This window comes from Cebus imitator, unplaced genomic scaffold (genome assembly GCF_001604975.1).
Source record: "Cebus imitator isolate Cc_AM_T3 unplaced genomic scaffold, Cebus_imitator-1.0 Scaffold158, whole genome shotgun sequence".
NCBI classification, from domain to species: domain Eukaryota; kingdom Metazoa; phylum Chordata; class Mammalia; order Primates; family Cebidae; genus Cebus; species Cebus imitator.
The window spans coordinates 4,495,188-4,514,024 of record NW_016107473.1 but is presented as its reverse complement, the minus strand read 5'-3'; the positions used below and the strand labels follow the sequence as shown (position 1 = coordinate 4,514,024).

At 40.8% G+C, this 18,837-nt stretch overlaps 1 protein-coding gene across 1 annotated transcript in view; it reads right to left on the bottom strand.

The window, feature by feature from the left end:
- The window catches only part of DNAJC3 (DnaJ heat shock protein family (Hsp40) member C3), a 90,127-nt gene extending 73,741 nt beyond the window's left edge, over positions 1-16,386 (bottom strand). Inside the window, exon 1 of the mRNA XM_017543574.2 lies at positions 16,162-16,386. Coding sequence (XP_017399063.1) covers positions 16,162-16,243 — 82 coding nt within the window. The 5' untranslated portion in view covers positions 16,244-16,386. The remainder of the gene's footprint in view (positions 1-16,161) is intronic.
- Positions 16,387-18,837: the final 2,451 nt, after the last annotated feature.

The following is an 18,837-nucleotide window of genomic DNA, read 5'->3' as shown; positions in this document are numbered from 1 at the left end:
ATAAAATATTAGTCGTAGAATCTAGGTAATGGGTATAAGGACAAACACTGTAAAATTCTTTCAACTCTGTGATATGTTTAATAATAAAATGTTGGGAAAATATACACTATCGTGTTATAATGGGGGAATGTACGCAGAGTACTGTGAGGGCACAAGTTAAGGACCCTAACACTTACGGTTAAAATTACATAAAATTTAAACTTGTTTCACAGTCACACAGTACAGTTTAAGTGCTCAATAACTAGTGACTGGCATAGGAGAGAAAAATAATTTTCCCTCTACCTTCATAAACTGGGACTCCCTGTAACCAAAGACAGATTAACAAAAGTTGTTTCACATGTATACCTCAAACATACATGGGAGAAAACTCAAGAGAGCTGAGTAAATCTCCAGAGTAGATTTCAAAGAGTTTAAACTTCAAACTTGAATACCATTATTTGCTAAAAATAAAGGAAGTAGGGGGTGCTGGAGAAATCTCAGTTACAAGGGGATAGCCAGGAAAAACACTGAAAACAAAGATTTGTTGTGCACTTTTAAATCAACACCTTTTCCACTTAGCAGCCCCTCTCCTCCTGGTGCGGGGCAGGGAAAAAGATTTCCCTTATAGATATAAATTTCTCTGACAAAAGGGCAACTTTTCAGAGCTACTCTTGTGTCTACAGTTTCTCAAAATAACCAACTCTAAATAACCAATATGCCAAAGAAGCATATTTTAGAGTGGCATATTGTGGGCTCCTAAAGTCATACTTTGGGGTAGTGTGACCTTGAGCTCCAACACCACTGCACAGGACAGTGCAGATGATACCGAACATCTCCCATCACACAAAGTTCCACTGGACAGCCCTAGGGGGATTCCTCTGAAGTTTCACATGAAATCTGAAGGAAAAATAGGAAGGATGCTACCTTTGCGAAAAGGCTGGAATGCGGAAACCAACTATTGAAAAACAAAGGACGTGACATTTAAGTCCCCAGATGTCAGAAGATTAATGAGACTTTCAAAAAAAATGTAAGTCTAGTCTTTCAGCTAGCTCTCCTTGCCAACATAACATAATCAATCTGGAGACCAACACTTTTAAGAGCTAGGTGACTCTAATAAACATCCAGAGAGGAAGAGGGAAACCAATTCAGTATGTACATATAATCCAGGTGACATGATAGTGACTTGACCGTGGAGTAGCAGTAATGAAAATACAAAAAATAAGACAGAAGACACACATGACTTATATCAACAGGCTGGATGTCGAGGTCAAGTACAGAAAAAGCAGGAGTCCAGGATACCCAAAGCAACTTATTGAGCAACTACCTGCCATTCTAGTCACCAAAAGCACTGAACTCCTTATGTTACCTAATACAGCAAAAAGCTGATTGGAATTCACTTTTCCTTGCTATTTTGCCTTCTAAACAAAGTAGCTTTTTCAGCTTTTTATAGTCCTACTCTGCAGTTTCTACATAGTGTCTTATTAGGTTGGTGCAGAAGTAATTGAATACCTTGGTTGCCTGTTGGACCCCTTGGTATAAGGCATGCAAAGAAAGGAAGAGAGATATTGGGGCTCAGAATATACCCTCCCAAACTATGACTGCAGGAGACTAGAATATGCCATCTCAAAACATATTTTTTTGGCATATGATTTGAAGCCAGTTATTTTGGGAAACTGCAAACATAAAAACAGCTCTGAAAACTTCTTTTGTGAAAATAATTTAGGTAAAGAAAATTTTCATAAATAAGGGTATCGGGTAGATAAGCTCAGTGTTGCAGGCCTGTAATCCCAGCTATTCAGGTGGCTGAAGCAGGAGGACTGCTTGAGCCAGGAGTTCAAGACGGGCCTGGACAATACACTGAAACCCCATATCTTATATAAACAATAAAAGTAGGCCAGTTGCAACCGCTCACATCTATTATCCCAGCACTTTGGAAGGAGAGCACAGGAAGAACTCTTGAACTCTTGGCCTCAAGAGTTCAAGACCAGTCTGGACAAGAAAGAGACACCATCTCTACAAAAAATTTTAAAATGAGCCAGGTGTGGTGGCACACGCCTGAAGTTCCAATTACTCAGGAGGCTGAAGCAGGAGAATCAGTTGAGGCCAGTTACTACAATTGTGCCACTGCACTGCAGTGTGGGCAACAGAGCAAGAGTCTGCCTCAAAAAAAAACAAAAAAACAAAAAAAAGAAAAAAGAAAGAAAAGAAAAAGTAAACTTTATCAGCAGAAATGTAATACAAACAGAATTAAGAACCTACTGTGTGCTGGAAACCTCTGTATCTTTGTTTCACTAAATTATCAAAACAACCCCAGGAAGTAAATGTCTTTCATAGTTTTATAACTGAGGCTCGAAGAAGTTAACCAGTCTGCCGAAGGACTCAGAAGAACTGTCAAAACAAGATCCACTTCTAATGACCAGTTTTCTTTTCGGCACAGTTAATGATCCTTTTCCTCATGTAAACCAGGCTAAGCTTTCCACAGTTACTAGGCTTTCCATGCTTCACTCACTTAACCCACCATTTAATGTAACATTTTACCCACAATCATTTCCAACCTCACAGGATGAACCTAAAATCTGAAGGGAGCCAAGAACACACATGCAAAGTTCAAAGAACTCTGCTATGCCAAGCCACGTCATACTCTCACCCCAGAGGTTGGGTTACTCTTCAAACTAAATTTCTCTTGCCTTCTGGGATAAAAAGAGTATACAGTATTTCTGTCTTTTCAGAATAAAACTGAGATCTTTATTACATTACAAATTTACCCAACATAATTTCCATTTAATTATATAATATCACTTCCTCTATGAAAATTTCCATGGCACACACTAATCAACCAGAGAGAATTAATTATTATTCTTTTGGTGCACTTTGGCTACATTTCAATAACAGAACTTGCTACAGTCTAAGAGTTGATGATGTGGACCCTTCTTTCTCCATAAGAGGCATTGTGCCTTCTCAATGAAATGTTCCCAGCTCTCATTTTACCTTCTTCCAAATCCAGCTAAATCCCTTCAGATATAAAGGCAGACACCACCTTTCAGGGTCAGGTCTCATGACGTGGGTTCAGCCTCATCATGCATCATTCCTCCACCTCTTACTTTATGCTCCTATAAAAAACTAAACGTTATACTTCCTGGAATATACCATGTTCTCATGCTTCATCCCTTTGCATTTGCTATTACATAAAATGGTCTTTCACACTTACCTACTAGAGAAATCCCTACTCACTCGTCAAGACTCTGCCCTCATGTCCTGAAACCACTCCCATTGAGAACTGCACGACAGGCATTTCCTGTGACTCTCAGCTACACTGTGGCCTGGAGACAGACAACACTGTGCATCTGCACTGACAGTCACGAGCCCCAGGGCAAGGGTGTGACAGGGAACACATCACATTTCTGCCTGTCCAGGACATGGAGCCAGTGCAGCCCCCTAACATGCAGCAGAGACCTCAACCACCCCTAGCAGGACTAGTGCCTGTGCTCATCATTGGACTATTCATGGGCAAGCTAGGTGGTCCAGCTCTACCCAGCTGTCTCGCCTACCCCATTGCTAAACAGAAGCTCAGGGGACTAGGGAATTCCATTGTCCAGCCCATCACCTGAAACAACACAGTGCATCTCACAGTAAACAAAGATCAAGTACACATCTGTCTGCTTTTGCTGCTGCTGGCTCATACCAGTAAGTACCACCTACAGGCCTCTAAGTTGAATTGCACAACCAAATATAAAACCTGTCAACAAAAGTACACAAGGCTATAAAAGCAAACCAAATAACCTTACCCTACAGGATACTTTATAGGCACAAGGCAGGTTGGGGGAGAGAAAAAAAATCCCATCTAAATGAAGTAAATTCAAACAACTACATGTGTCAGCTTCTCTAGATGAGAAATAACCAGCATTAAGAATTCTGGTACTATGAAAAATCTGAATGTTGTGACACTACCAAAAAGACTGCACTGGCTTTCTGACAATGGAATAAAACCAAAATTAAAATTCAGAAAAAGAGAGAAATAATTCAAAGTGTGAATTGTAAAGAAGCTCAACAAGATCCAAGAGAAGACTGAAAACCAACACAAAAATAACCAGAAAAGCAATCTAGGAAATGAAGGAAGAGATAGAGGTCTCTAAAAAATAAAAAATATATTTTAAAAAAATTCTGGAAATGAAAAATTCATACATATAAGGAATTTCAAAAAACAGTCAAAACAGTTAAAAGCTTTAACAATAAACTGGACCAGGCAGAAGAAAACATTTCAGGGCTTGAAAGCTGGTCTTTTAAATCAGTCACACGCACACACAGAAAAAATTTGTTTTAAAATTTTAAAAGAATGTTTTAAAAAACAAAGCCTTCAAGAAATATGGGATTATGTAAAATGACCAAACCTATAACTTACAGGCATTCTGAAGAAGAAGAAAAAGAAATTAAAACACATATTTGAGGAAATAAAACAGGAAAAGTTCCCTGATCTTGCTAGAGATGGAGACATCTGGATACAAAAAATTCATAGGGCACCTGGATGATACTACATAAGATGAACATAACAAAGGCATGTAGTCATCAGGCTATCAACAAATCTTAGAAGCAGTTAGACAAAAGTATCAAATCATTTACAAAGGGAATCCCATCAGATTAAAATTCTCAGCAGAAACCTTACCTGCCAAAAGATTCTGGTGCCTCTTTTTAGACCCCCCCCCCCAAAAAAAAACCCACTAGCCAAGAATTTTATATCCTGCCAAACTAAGCTTCACAAATGAAAGAGAAACAAAGTATTTTATAGACAAGCAAACACTAAAGGAATTCGTCACCACTAGACTAGACCTATAAGACAACCTCAAAAGAGTTCTAAATGTGAAAACAAAAGAATGATATTTGCCATGATAAAAGCACATGTAAATACAAAGCTCACAGATCCTACAAAGGTATTACACAGGTGACATCAGGTGTGCGGCAGTTCCTCACTTGCTCCAAGACAGGTGCTGCGAGTCTACTGTGGTCTGGTCCAGGCTCCTTGGGTCCAGACCCAACCATTATCGAGTCGGTTCATGGAGAGGAGAGCTGAAAAAACCACACCCAAAATCATAGATGAACGAATCAAGACACATTGAGGGATTTAGACTGTAAAGTGATCATGGGAGAAATCCAAGATGGCCAAATAGGAACAGCTCTGGAGTGCAGTTCCCAGCGAAAAAAATGCAGAGGCCGCCACAGGTGATTCCCAGGCAAGCAAGGTCTGGAGTGGACCTCTAGCAGTCCTATAGCAGAGGAGTCTGATGGTTAGAAGGAAAACTAAAAAACAGAAAGAAATAACTTCAACATCAACAAAAAGGACATCCACTCAGAGACCCCACCTGAAAGTCACCAACTACAAAGACCACAGGTAGATAAATCCACAAAGATGGAAAGAAACCAGCACAAAAAATAATGAAAACACCAAATGACAGAATGCCTCTCCTCCTCTAAGGGATGACAACTCCTCACCAGTAAGGGAACAAAGCTGGATGGTGAATGATTCTGATGAATTGACAGAAACAGGCTTCAGAAGTTGGGTAATAACAAACTTCTCTCAGCTAAAAGACCATGTTCTAACCCAATGCAAAGAAACTAAGAACCCTGAAAAAGGGTTAGACAAAATGCTAACAAGAATAAACAGCTTAGAGAAGAATATAAATGACTTGATGGAGCTGAAAAACACAACACGAGAACGTCACGAAGCACACACAAGTTTCAATAGCCGAATGGACCAAGCAGAAGAAAGGATATCAGATATTGAAGATGAACTCAATGAAATAAAACGAGAAGGCAAGATTAGAGAAAAAAGAGTGAAAAGAAATAAACAAAGCCTCCAAGAAATATGGGATAATGTGAAAAGACCTAATCTACGTTTGATAGGTGTACCTGAATAAGACAGAGAATGAATCCAAGCTGGAAAACACTCTTCAGGATATTTTCCAGGAGAACTTCCCCAACCTAGCAAGAAGGGCCAACGTTCAAGTCCAGGAAATACAGAGAACACCACAAAGATATTCCTCAAGAAGAGCAACCCCAAGGAACATAATCGTCAGATTCACCAGGGTTGAAATGAAGGAAAAAATTCTAAGGGCGGCCAGAGAGAAAGGTCACGTTACCCATAAAGGGAAGCCCATCAGACTCATAGCAGATCTCTCAGCAGAAACCCTACAAGCCAGAAGAGAGTGGGGCCCAATATTCAACATCCTTAAAGAAAAGGACTTTCAACCTAGAATTTTATATTCAGCCAAACTAAGCTTCATAGGCAAAGGAGAAATAAAATCCTTTACAAACAAGCAATTGCTCAGAGATTTCATCACCACCAGGCCTGCCTTACAAGAGCTCCTAAAAGCAGCACTAAACATAGAAAGGAACAACCAGTACTAGCCACTCCAAAAACGTACCAAATGGTAAAGACCATCAACACAATGAAGAAACTGCGTCAACTAACGGTCAAAACAACCAGCTAGCATCAAAATGGCAGGATCAAATTCACATATAACAATATCAATCTTAAATGTAAATGGGCTGAATGCCCCAATCAAAAGACATAGACTGGCAAACTGGATAAAAAGTCAAAACCCATCATTGTGCTGTATCCAGGAACCCACCTCACCTGCAAGGACACACATAGGCTCAAAATAAAAGGATGGAGGAAGATTTACAAAGCAAATAGAGAGCAAAAAAAAGCAGGAGTTGCAATTCTCATCTCTGATAAAATAGATTTTAAACCAACAAAGATCAAGAGACAAAGAAGGGCATTACATAATGGTAAAAGGATCAATGCAACAAGAAGAGCTAACAATCCCAAATATACACACACACAATACAGGAGCACCCAGATACATAAAGCAAGTTCTTAACAACCTACAAAGAGACTTAGATTCCCACACAGTGATAGTGGGAGACTTTAACACCCCACTGTCTATATCAGACAGATCAACGAGACAGAAAATTAACATGGATATCCAGGATTTGAACTCAGATCTAGACCAAGCAAACCTAATAGACATCTACAGAACTCTCCACCCCAAATCCACAGAACATACATTCTTCTCGGTACCACATCGCACCTACTCTAAAACTGCCCACATAATTGGAAGTAAATCACTTCTCAGCAAATGCAAAAGAACAGAAGTCGTAAGAGTCTATCAGACCACAGTGCAATCAAATTAGAACTCAGGATTAAGAAACTCACTCAGGGCCGGGCGCAGTGGCTCACACCTGTAATCCCAGCACTTTGGGAGGCCGAGGCGGGTGGATCACGAGGTCAAGAGATCGAGATCATCCTGGTCAACATGGTGAAACCCCGTCTCTACTAAAAATACAAAAAATTAGCTGGGCATGGTGGCACATGCCTGTAATCCCAGCTACTCAGGAGGCTGAGGCAGGAGAATTGCCTGAACCCAGGAGACGGAGGTTGCAGTGAGCTGAGATGGCGCCATTACACTCCAGCCTGGGTAAAAACAGCGAAAACTCCGTCTCAAAAAAAAACCTCACTCAGAACCACATAACTCCATGGAAACTGAACAATTGGCTCTTGAATGTTGACTGGATAAACAATGAAATGAAGGCAGAAATAAAGATGTTCTTCGAAACCAACGAGAATGAATAAACAACATACCAGAATCTCTGAGACACATTTAAAGCAGTGTCTAGAGGGAAATTTATAGCAATACATGCCCACATGAGAAGAAGGAAAGGTCTAAAATTGACACCCTATCATTAAAATTGAAAGAGGAGGGGAGCAAGATCAAAAAAACTCAAAACCTGGCAGAAGACAAGAAATAACTAAGATCAGAGCAGAACTGAAGGAGATAGAGACACAAAAAACCCTTCAGAAAAATCAATAAATCCAGGAGCTAGTTTTCTGAAAAGATCAACAAAATAGACCACTAGCCAGATTAATAAAAAAGAAAAGAGACAAGAATCAAACAGATGCAATAAACAACGATAAAGAGGTTATCACCACTGATCCCACAGAAATACAAACTACCAACAGAGATTACTACAAACAACTCTATACACATAAACCAGTAAACCTGGAAGAAATGGATAAATTCCTGGACACTTGCACCCTCCCAAGCCTAAACTGAGAAGAAGTTGAAACCCTGAAGAGACCAATAACAAGGGCTGAAGTTGAGGCAGCAATTAAGAGCCTAACAACCAAAAAAAGCCCAGGTCCAGATGGGTTCACAGCCAAATTCTACCAGACATACAAAGAGGAGCTGGTACAGCTCCTTCTGAAAGTATTCCAAACAATACAAAAAGAGGGAATCCTTACCAAATCATTTTATGAGACTAACATCATCCTGATACCAAAACCCAGCAGAGACTCAACACAAAAAGAAACTTCAGGCCCATATCCATGTTGAACACAGATGCAAAGATCTTCAATAAAATACTGGCAAACCAACTGCAACAGCACATCAAAAAGTTTATCCATCACGGTCAAGTAGGCTTCATCCCAGGGATGCAAGGCTGGTTCAACATATGCAAGTCTATAAACGTAATCCACCACATAAACAGAACCAAAGACAAAAACCACATGATCACCTCAATAGATGCAGAGAAGACCTTTGACAAAATTCAACAAGACTTTATGCTAAAAACTCTCCATAAACTAGGTATCAATGGAACATATCTCAAAATAATAAAAACTATTTATGACAAACCCACAGCCGGTATCACACTGAATGGGCAAAAACCAGAAGCATTCCCTTTAAAACCGGCACTAGACAAGGATGCCCTCTCTCACCGCTCTTATTTAACACAGTATTGGAAGTTCTAGCCAGAACAATAAGGCAAGAAAAAGAAATAAAGGGTATTCAATTAGGAAAAAAGGAAGTCAAATTGTCTCTATTTGCAGATGACATGATTGCATATTTAGAAGACCCATCGTCTCAGCCCAAAATCTCCTGAAACTAATAAGCAACTTCAGCAAAGTCTCAGGATGCAAAATCAATGTGCAAAAATCACTAGCATTCCTATATACCAATAACAGACTAAAAGAAAACCAAATCAAGAGCAAACTCCCATTCACAATTGCTACAAACAGAATAAAATACCTAGGAATACAACTAACAAAGGATGTAAAGGACCTCTTCAAGGAGAACTATGAACCACTGCTCAAAGAAATAAGAGGACACAAGCAGATGGAATAACATTCCATGCTCATGGTTAGGAAGAATCAATATTGTGAAAATGGCCACACTGCCCAAAGTAATTTATAGATTCAATGCTATCCCCATTAAGCTATCTATGACCCTCTTCACGGAACTGGACAAAACCACCTTAAACTTCATATGAAACCAAAAGAGAATCCACATAGCCAAGTCAATTGTAAGCAAAAATAATAGAGCTGGAAGCATCACGCTACCTGACTTGAAACTATACTACAAGGCTACAGTTATCAAAACAGCATGGTACTGGTACCAAAACAGAGATATAGACCAATGGAACAGAACAGAGGCCTTGGAGGCAATGTCACACATCTACAACCATCTAATCTTTGACAAACATGACAAAAACAAGCAATGGGGAAAGGATTCCCTGTTTAATAAATGGCGTTGGGGAAACTGGCTAGTCATGTGCAGAAAGTAGAAACTGGACCCCTTCCTGACACCTTACACTAAAATTAACTCCAGATGGATTAAAGACTTATACATAAGACCTAACACCATAAAAACCCTAAAAGAAACCCTAGGCAAAACCATTCAGGACATAGGCATAGGCAAGGACTTCATGACTAAAACACCAAAACCATTGGCAACAAAAGCCAAAATAGACAAAAGGGATCTAATTAAACTCCAGAGCCTCTGTACAGCAAAAGAAACAATTAGAGTGAACCAGCAATCAACAGAATGGGAAAAAATTTATGTAATCTACCCATCTGACAAAGGGCTAATATCCAGAATCTACAAAGAACTAAAACAGATTTACAAGAAAAAATAAACAAGCCCATTCAAAAGTGGGTGAAAGACATGAACAGACATTTTTCAAAAGAAAACATTTATGAGGCCAACAAACATATGAAAAAATGTTCATCACTGGTTATTAGAGAAAGGCAAATCAAAACCACATTGAGATAGAATTTCACACCAGTTAGAATGGCGATCATTAAAAAATCTGGAGACAACAACGGCTGGAGAGGATATGGAGAAATAGGAACACTTTTACACGGTTGGTGCGAGTGTAAATTAGTTACACCATTGTGGAAGACAGTGTGGCGATTCCTCAAAGACTTAGAAATAAAAATTCCATTTGACCCAGCAACCCCATTACTGGGTATATATCCAAAGAATTATAAATAATTCTATTATAAAGACACATGCACATGTATGTTCATTGCAGCACTGTTTACAATAGCAAAGATCTGGAATCAACCCAAATGCCCATCAATGATAGACTAGACAGGGAAAGTGTGGTGCATATACACCATAGAATACTATGCAGCCATCAAAAACGATGAGTTTGTGTCCTTTGTAGGGACGTGGATGAATCTGGAAACTGTCATTATCAGCAAACTGACACAAGAATAGAAAATCAAATACCGCCTGTTCTCACTCATAGGCGGGTGTTGAACAACGAGAACATATGGACATAGTGAGGGGAGTATCACACACTGGGGTCTGTTGGGGTGGACTAGGGGAGGGGCAGCGGTGGGTAGGGAGGTAGGAGAGGGATAACATGGGGAGATATGCCAGATATAGGTGATGGGGATGGAGGCAGCAAACCACATTGCCACATAGGTAACTATGCAACAATCCTGCCTGTTCTGCACATGTACCCCAGAACCTAAAGTGCAATAAAAAATATATATATACACATATATATGTATGTATATATATATAAAATAAATAAATTACTCGGTCTGTGGTATTTTATTACAGCAGCACAAAGATACAACTGTAGGAGCAATATTTTCAGAAGGTGAGAGGAAATGGAATCCAGGTTGTTAAATACACAGATTAGATTTATCTGGGAATAGAGACATTTTATGTATTTTAATATGAGAAAAAGTAGCAGAATAGGTACAAATGTAGATAAGCTAGTAAATTTTGAGATAGAAAGAAGAAGTTGGCCGGGCACGATGGCTCACACCTATAATCCCAACACTTTGGAAGGCCAAGGCAGGCAGATCATGAGGTCAAGCGATTGAGATCATCCTGGTAAACACGGTGAAACCTCATCTCTAATAAAATTACAAAAATTAGCCAGGCGTAGTGGCACACACCTGGAGTCCCAGCCACTCGGGAGGCAGAGGCAGGAGAATTGCTTGAATCCAGGAGGCAGAGGTTGCAGTGAGCCAAGAACACGCCACTGCACTCCAATCTGGCAACAGAGCTAGACTCTATCTCAAAAAAAGAAAGAAAGAAAGAAAAAGAAAGAAGAAGAACTTGCCTGGTGATGGCTTTCATTTTCTCAATAAAGACGGGTCTAAAAGAATGAAGTAGGGAAGAGGAGAAAGGAGAGTTTAAATTAGAGGCTTAAGGAGGGAGGAAAATCCTTGAAATACTGATTTTCAAGAATAGACATACTAAAGAATTATAAGAATGTTAGCAGTATTTAACATGCAATTACAACTGAGATTGTTTCTTTAAAATGACACTAATCAGGGCCAGAGGCACTGGCTCACACCTGTAATCCCAGCAGTTTGGGAGGCCAAGGCATGAGGATTGCTTGAGCCCAGGAGTTCAAGACCAGCCTGGGCAACAAAGAAGACCCTATCCCTACAAAAATTTTTAAAAATACTTGTTGGGCGGTGTGACTGTGCACATCTGTGGTCCCGGCTATTCAGGAGACTGAGTTGAAAGGACTGCTTGAGCCCAGGGGGTCAAGCCTACATTGAGCTAGGATAATGGCACTACACTCCAGTCTGGGTGACAGGGCAAGACCATGTCTCAAAAAAAATTAAATATTAAAATAAAGATAAATGAGACTTATCAGTAAAGTTGTCTTTTTCCTCCATCTATGTTCACCTGTGAGGTATAATAAGAGTTGGCCAAGTTGAATTTAACCAGTCCTGGGTTTTGGGAAGTAAAACAAAAGATTATAGGTACCAATAAATAAATGGTCATTTGCAGTGCACTAACTACAATGATGGACCACTTGGTCTAAGCTGAGAAAGGAGAAAAAGAAGACATAGATGCTTCACAAATGCATGTCTTAAACCCCAAGTGGTCTGTAAACTCAAAAGCAAAAGCCGAGTTTTATACTATGTATATATATTGCACCAAAGAGCAATATAGTTAGTAGAATTTGCTGACAGATTAAATGAGTCTTATCCATATTTCCAGAACTCCAAATGATACAAATTCATCAGATTTAAGTTTTTAAGTAGCTTTCTAAAGATATGAAAAGAAAAATAAATCTATGGTTGACATGTTTGAGTTCTGAAGAGCAGGTGAATGGGTTCCCATGATATTTCCATATGAACAAAGATTAATTTGTTCATAAGGATATTAATCAATCACAGCAGAAATTAAACTTACAACTTCATATGGGAAAGTAAAACCTAATTACTACAGTGTATCCCCTCTCAGAACAACTCCCCCTGACCCACAGAATGAAAACCACTGAATTTCCAGGCAGTCTCTCAGCAAATACTAACTAGTCATGAGAACTGGAACTTTGATACTACTGCTAACTATAGTTTATCTTATTAAAAAATTTAAAATAATTCTAGAAAATATGTGACCACCTTTTATAATGCTTAATTTATATAAATTACTTAAAGTCATTCATTCTGCTACATTATTTATTCTTTTTATATTTCAATAATGCCAAGAAAATCCTAGAGAAGACAAAACATACCTTTAGTAGGCTAGGTTCAAATAAAATTATCACAAACTTTTATACATACAGATTTTCAATTGGTCAAAATATATGGTTTAATCAGCTCAGTGAAATAAAGAAGAGTCTGGATAGCATGTTAAGAAAGAGATAAAACTATGATAACAGAAAAAGGTTTGTTTCCCAGGCTGTGTTGCTACTCAAGTCACCAACAGACCAAACCATTAGCAAAGAACTGAAGTCACTTCCTTATCTGTAACATGAGAATACTAAAGCAGATACTACTGAAGTTTTCTTTCTATTCCCAAAATTCTACTTCACCTAGTGCTTTAGAGTTCACTCTTTCAAAGCCCTTTGAGAAGGAAGGGTGCTAAAAGACTCAGACTTTCAATTCATGATATATATACTTTCTGTCTCTGGATGACAACCAAAAAGTCTAGAGACAAGTATTTCAAAAAAAAAAAAAAAAAAAAAAAAAAAAAAAAAAAAAAAAAAAAAAAAAAAAAAAAAACCTAGGTCATCTCTTCTCCATCCTGTGCCACTCTTCGTTCCACATTCACTTATTCTCTTATAACCATTTTCCTTCATTTCTTTTCTTTAAAGTGAATTATATTGTATACATTTGATGTTTGCAACATTGTATTATGAGATACACACAGATTAAATGGTTACAATGGTGAAGCAGATTAATATATCTATCATCTCACATAATTACTTTTTGTGTGACAAGGGCAGCTAAAATCTACCTATTTAACAAAAATCCTTAATACAACACAATTTTATTAAGCCTTAGGTCTAGCAGTTAGCACTATTTGCATACCAGAGAACTACAAGGTTAGTGAATCCAGACACAGAATTTATTTAGGAAAACGGGAGCTAACAGATTGCTAATTTAAGTCAGGGCTTCTTACCTTTATAACCCCATCACCAAATCCAGTATCAAATACACAGCAGACACCTAACTTAACTCCTCTATATAATTTATTACACCAGTGGTTCTCCAATGTGGTCATCTGGGGTCTTTCTAGAAACGCAAAATTTCAGGTCCCATCGAGACCTAACAAAACGGAAACTCTGTAAGTGAGGTACAGCACTCTGTTTTAAAAAGCCCTCCAGGCCGGGCGCGGTGGCTCAAGCCTGTAATCCCAACACTTTGGGAGGCCGAGGCGGGTGGATCACGAGGTCAAGAGATCAAGACCATCCTGGTCAACATGGTGAAACTCCGTCTCTACTAAAAATACAAAAAATTAGCTGGGCATGGTGGTGCGTGCCTGTAATCCCAGATACTCAGGAGGCTGAGGCAGGAGAATTGCCTGAACCCAGGAGGTGGAGGTTGCAGTGAGCCGAGATCGCGCCATTGCACTCCAGCCTGGGTAACAGGAGTGAAACTCCGTCTAAAAAAAAAAAAAAAGCCCTCCATGTGCGATTTTGATGCACGCTCAAGTTTGAGAACCACTATATTAAACCTGCCGAAAATAACCTTCTTGTTAATTACAAAAAAAAAAAAAAAAAGTGCTGTTTTTTTCTCAGCTGCCATCACTTACAAATGCTTGGACTTACATGATGCTTTCAACCACTTAACTCCTGTCTCCAGCCTGCACACAAAATGAACTTTAGTAAAACCTTTGGAGCCTCAGCTCCCTGGTCTGTAAAGTGGGAATAACACTACACACTTCCATGAATAAGAGATGGCTTACAGAAAGTCTCCTTTCTTTCCTTTCCTCTCTGTCACCTGTACCAAGTCCCTGCTACTTTACACAAACAATGCTCCTAAAAACACTCTGACACTCCTCTAAGAAATGTCACCAGTGCCTCCTACACAGAAAAGCTCTCTAACGAGGTTTTCTTATGGAAAATATCACAGGAGGGAAATGAAGAGTTGAGAGTCCTACAGAATCATACAGAACAGCAATTCTAAAAAGGTGGTTCACAAAGTAGTGGGAAAAGCAATCATTTCAAAATCGTGCATCTCTGTAACTTTAAAAAAAAAAAAAAATCACCATTTAACAGAACATAGGCAACTTTCTCTTAAGTGTCCAAAATAAATCATTAATGATAACTGGAGATAAATCTACAGATGGGGGTGGGAGGCAGGAGGAATGAAGCTTTTGAAAATGCATAAGAACTAGAATATATGACCCATATTAAAGTGGTACAGACCTTCAAATTCCAATCCCCTAGATTTCCTGGGGGCAGCCTCACTGTCAAATTATTTGTCCCAGTGTTGCCACACTATGTGTTCTGATTTGGGGTTCAAAAAATATGGTTACCAGGGGAACCAAAAGCAAAAGCCTATTGCTATGGGTGAGACCCAAAAACTGGGGAGTACTCTTTAAAAAAAAAAAAAAAAAAAAAAAAAAAGCTGAGAACTTTTACAGGAATTCACTATAAACAATTCCCAATTTTTAGTTCCTCGCTCTCTCTGAATGGAATATTCAGGTTTAATTTGACCTCCTTGACAACTAGCCCTTTTTATGAGGATGAAAATAGATCAGTGCATGTGATGTGTCATTACACTCGAATATTTCGCACAGTAACCGCGCCAGGAGCATTCGTTAAATCGGCACTATCAGCTTTAATTCTTCCTCCCTCCCTCTGCCATCTAAGCTAGGACAGCCCTCTATTTTCGTTATTCTGTTGGAGTAGCCAACATTCCAGTCTGCAGGACTGAAGAGAAATTTAATCGCTCCTATCTTTTCAAGGGAACCCTTTTTTTCAGAGAACTTGGAAAAGAAATGCCAGCCAGACGTTGAATGACACCATGCTGGAAGTTGTAAAACCACAAACTCTGTGCCTTGCCGTCCGGGAGGAGGAATTCCAACAGCGGCTCCTCAGTGCATCGTAATGCGAATGGTTACTAACTTTTTAAATAGTCAACACCGTCCTCTCCAACTCCCAGCAGGACAGGACAACCCTACCCCGCCCAAGAACTCCAGAGCGAAGGAAGCCTTTTGGCCACTGAAGTGGTTCCTCCCAGCACCAAAGACCGCCAGTGTTCCCAGGCGCCCACCGAGGGTCCCAAGCGAGGCCGAGGCCCGAAAGCTGCCCAAGTCTCCGCGTCCCGGGACGTCCTGAAGTCGCAGCCCGGTGGCCCCGCTCCCCGCCCCGGTGCGCACCCCGCCTCCTCCGACCCCTACGGCCCCGTTCCTCATTCCAAACCCACTGTCCCAGCCCCGCGGCCCGCCGGTCCCCTCGACTTTTCCCCAGGCAAACCCGGAACTGGGCGCGGGCTCAGGCCCAATCCAGGCCGCGGGATCCCCCGGCGCTCGCCCCACCTCCCGAGTCGCCCTGGGACACGCGCCCGGGCGCAGACGGGGAAGCGCGGGTGGCCTGGTCCGGGAGCCCGCTTCCCGGCCAGGGCAGGGCAGGACTCACCTTCGTACTGCAGATCCACTAGGACCAGCAGGAAGGGGAACACCGAGCCCAGCCGGCTGGTCACGGAGCCGGGGGCCACCATGTCCGAGGGCTCGCGAGTGAGGAGGAGGAAGGATATGTGGCCCACCAGCCCGCGCCAGCACTCTGGCAGCAGCTGCGCGCGCCCGCGGTCGGCTCCAGCTCAGGCCTCAGCGTCTCTGGCGCCCAGCGGAGGAAGGCAGCGGTGGGCGGGGCCCGGGCGACGCTACGCCCCGGAGCGCCGCCGCCGTCCAATAGCCTTCTTCCTGGCGTCTTCTTTCCCGGGCTCGCCGGGGTCGTGGTTCGAGCTGATACGCTGCGGAGGCCGCCGCCCCGCCCCATCTCTGATAGGATAACGTGGAAGCACGAGACGAGGCTGCGTCCGCGGGTCGCAGAGCTGTCAGCGAGCTCCAAACCGCCGCGGCCGCCGGGAGGGAGGCGGTGGGGAGTGTGTGGCGGCCGCCGAGCCCGCATGCGCAGGCTGAGACGGCCCTTTTGGGCCAGTCCCGCCGCGCTAGGTTGGTGAGTGGAATGATTTGATCCATTCGTGGTTCGCCGGAGAGGTGTTAGGAGTGGAAGGCGGAGCAGCAGCGTCCGAATGGGAAGGCCAAAAACGTTCCTGGGAAGTAGAGAGGAGCAGCAGGACGCCTGGAATTGAGGTCTCGAGTGAGCCTGGAAACACCGCCTCCCGCTGAGCGTCCGGGAACAAATGCTGTCTGAACTGAGCCGTAAGCAAGAAACTGCCAGGAGAAGCTGGGGCTTAGTTAATTAGGGCGATCTGATGGTTAGACCATTTCAGGGACAACCAGGGAGAAGTGCGTAATTGCTCTAAGACAGGTAGGTAACTGGCCTGGAAACTTGGGAACCACCCATCCCAACTTTGAGCAAATCAGCGTGCCCAGGAAAAAAAGAGCGGTTGTGGAAGACCCAACTTTCAGCAAACCAGCTTGCCCAGGAAAAAAGAGCGGTTGTGGAAGACCCTGTGAAGACACCAGAAAGGCACTGTGGCTTAAGAGAGCAAGGCGTTCCTGAGCGCAGCCAACGTCAACTGTTAAGAAAAAAAAAATGTGAGAAAGGATCCTGCATCTTGGGCTTACCAGGGGAAATTCAAGAGAGATATGAACTTGAGCAAGATGAAGTTACTCAATGCGGCATTACGCCTGTTCTTGGCCACTTCCTCCTGCATCACCAACACACACACTGTACTCTAGCAGTGTTTTTACAGGGGGTAAAACAATGCTTTGTGTGTGTTAAGTACCGTCAAATGCATACTTATTACTTCACCTGTATTTGCTGCCTTGATACTATTAGAGAAACTCATGAATTATACATAGTATAGTGAATTTGTGATTCCCTGAAGATATACTAAGGGGGGCTTTTAAAAGGGAACTAATATGGAAGAAATGGTTTCGAGAAAGAAAAAAAAAAACGGAGTCCTTTATTACTTATGGGGAAGGAAACGATATAATGTGAAGAGTAAAGGATTCAGATCCAGGAAACCCCACCACTATTATGCAAGTTATCTTCATCTGTAAAGTGAGTAGGATCCTGATAGTCTCAAAGGTTTTGAGGTTTCATGAAGCAAATAAATGTTCTTGTAAATTGTAGAATGTTATGCCAGTGTTACTCATTATTCAAACCCTAGCAGAATAGTGAAGAGAGATGCCAGAAATTCCTTGGGGTTTTTTTGGCTTGCGTTTTTCAACGATATCACATGGTAATGTCTCTGAAAAACTGCCGATGGCTTCAATGTCCACAAATATGCAGGTGAAGACATTCAATTGAGGTACGGTAGCCAAGGCAGCCAACAAAATGCGGACCATAGAAAATAACTTTGTAAACAAAATGCAGTACTCCTAGACTGAGTTTCACCAATGTGCTGCCTATGACCCTAGTCTTAAGGAAAAAGTAGCAGAGCTGAAGAAATTCTAAGGATGGAAATTGAAAATTATTAAGGAGATGATCGACTTCATGTTATAGAAAATAAAAATAGCAAGGGTCTCCAATGCTGAGTGATTTTGAACATTAATTACATAACTATGAATTCTGTAATATTAGAACTAAGCTTTACAAAGTATTTTTTGAAAAAGATAATTTTACAACAAAGACGGTAACATTACTTTAGACAGAAATAAGTGTAAAAAACTACAATTATATGTATAATGCTTGGGAATGTTTGCTCCAATGTTCATCTAGCCATGGTTTTCACTAATCCCTTTTGCCAATAGAACCAAAAACCAAAGTTATTCAGTGATTGTAAGAAAAGTAATTGTAAATATCATTTGCATTTGTCAGAATCTATGCAGTCTTTTTGAAATTAAACATTAAATCTCTACTGTAATTCATACTGTTAAAGACTTTAAAAACAATGGTAGCATATTTATGATATATCCAAAATTAAGAGTATTGTGTAATTTTTAATATGTTGATTTATGTTTATTGACTAGGAAAAACTGTTGATAGGAGTGAACAGATCTAGAACATGTTTTGGAGGTAAAGGGGATAAGATTTGCTTATTAACTGAGAAGAAATAAATGTTCAGAAACAAGTAGAGCACTTATAAACACCGTTTGTGCCAAATTAAAAACAAAAAAGGCAGCATTAAATTAATGCCACAATATACATCCTTCCACATTTATTTTTACAAATTTATGCTTT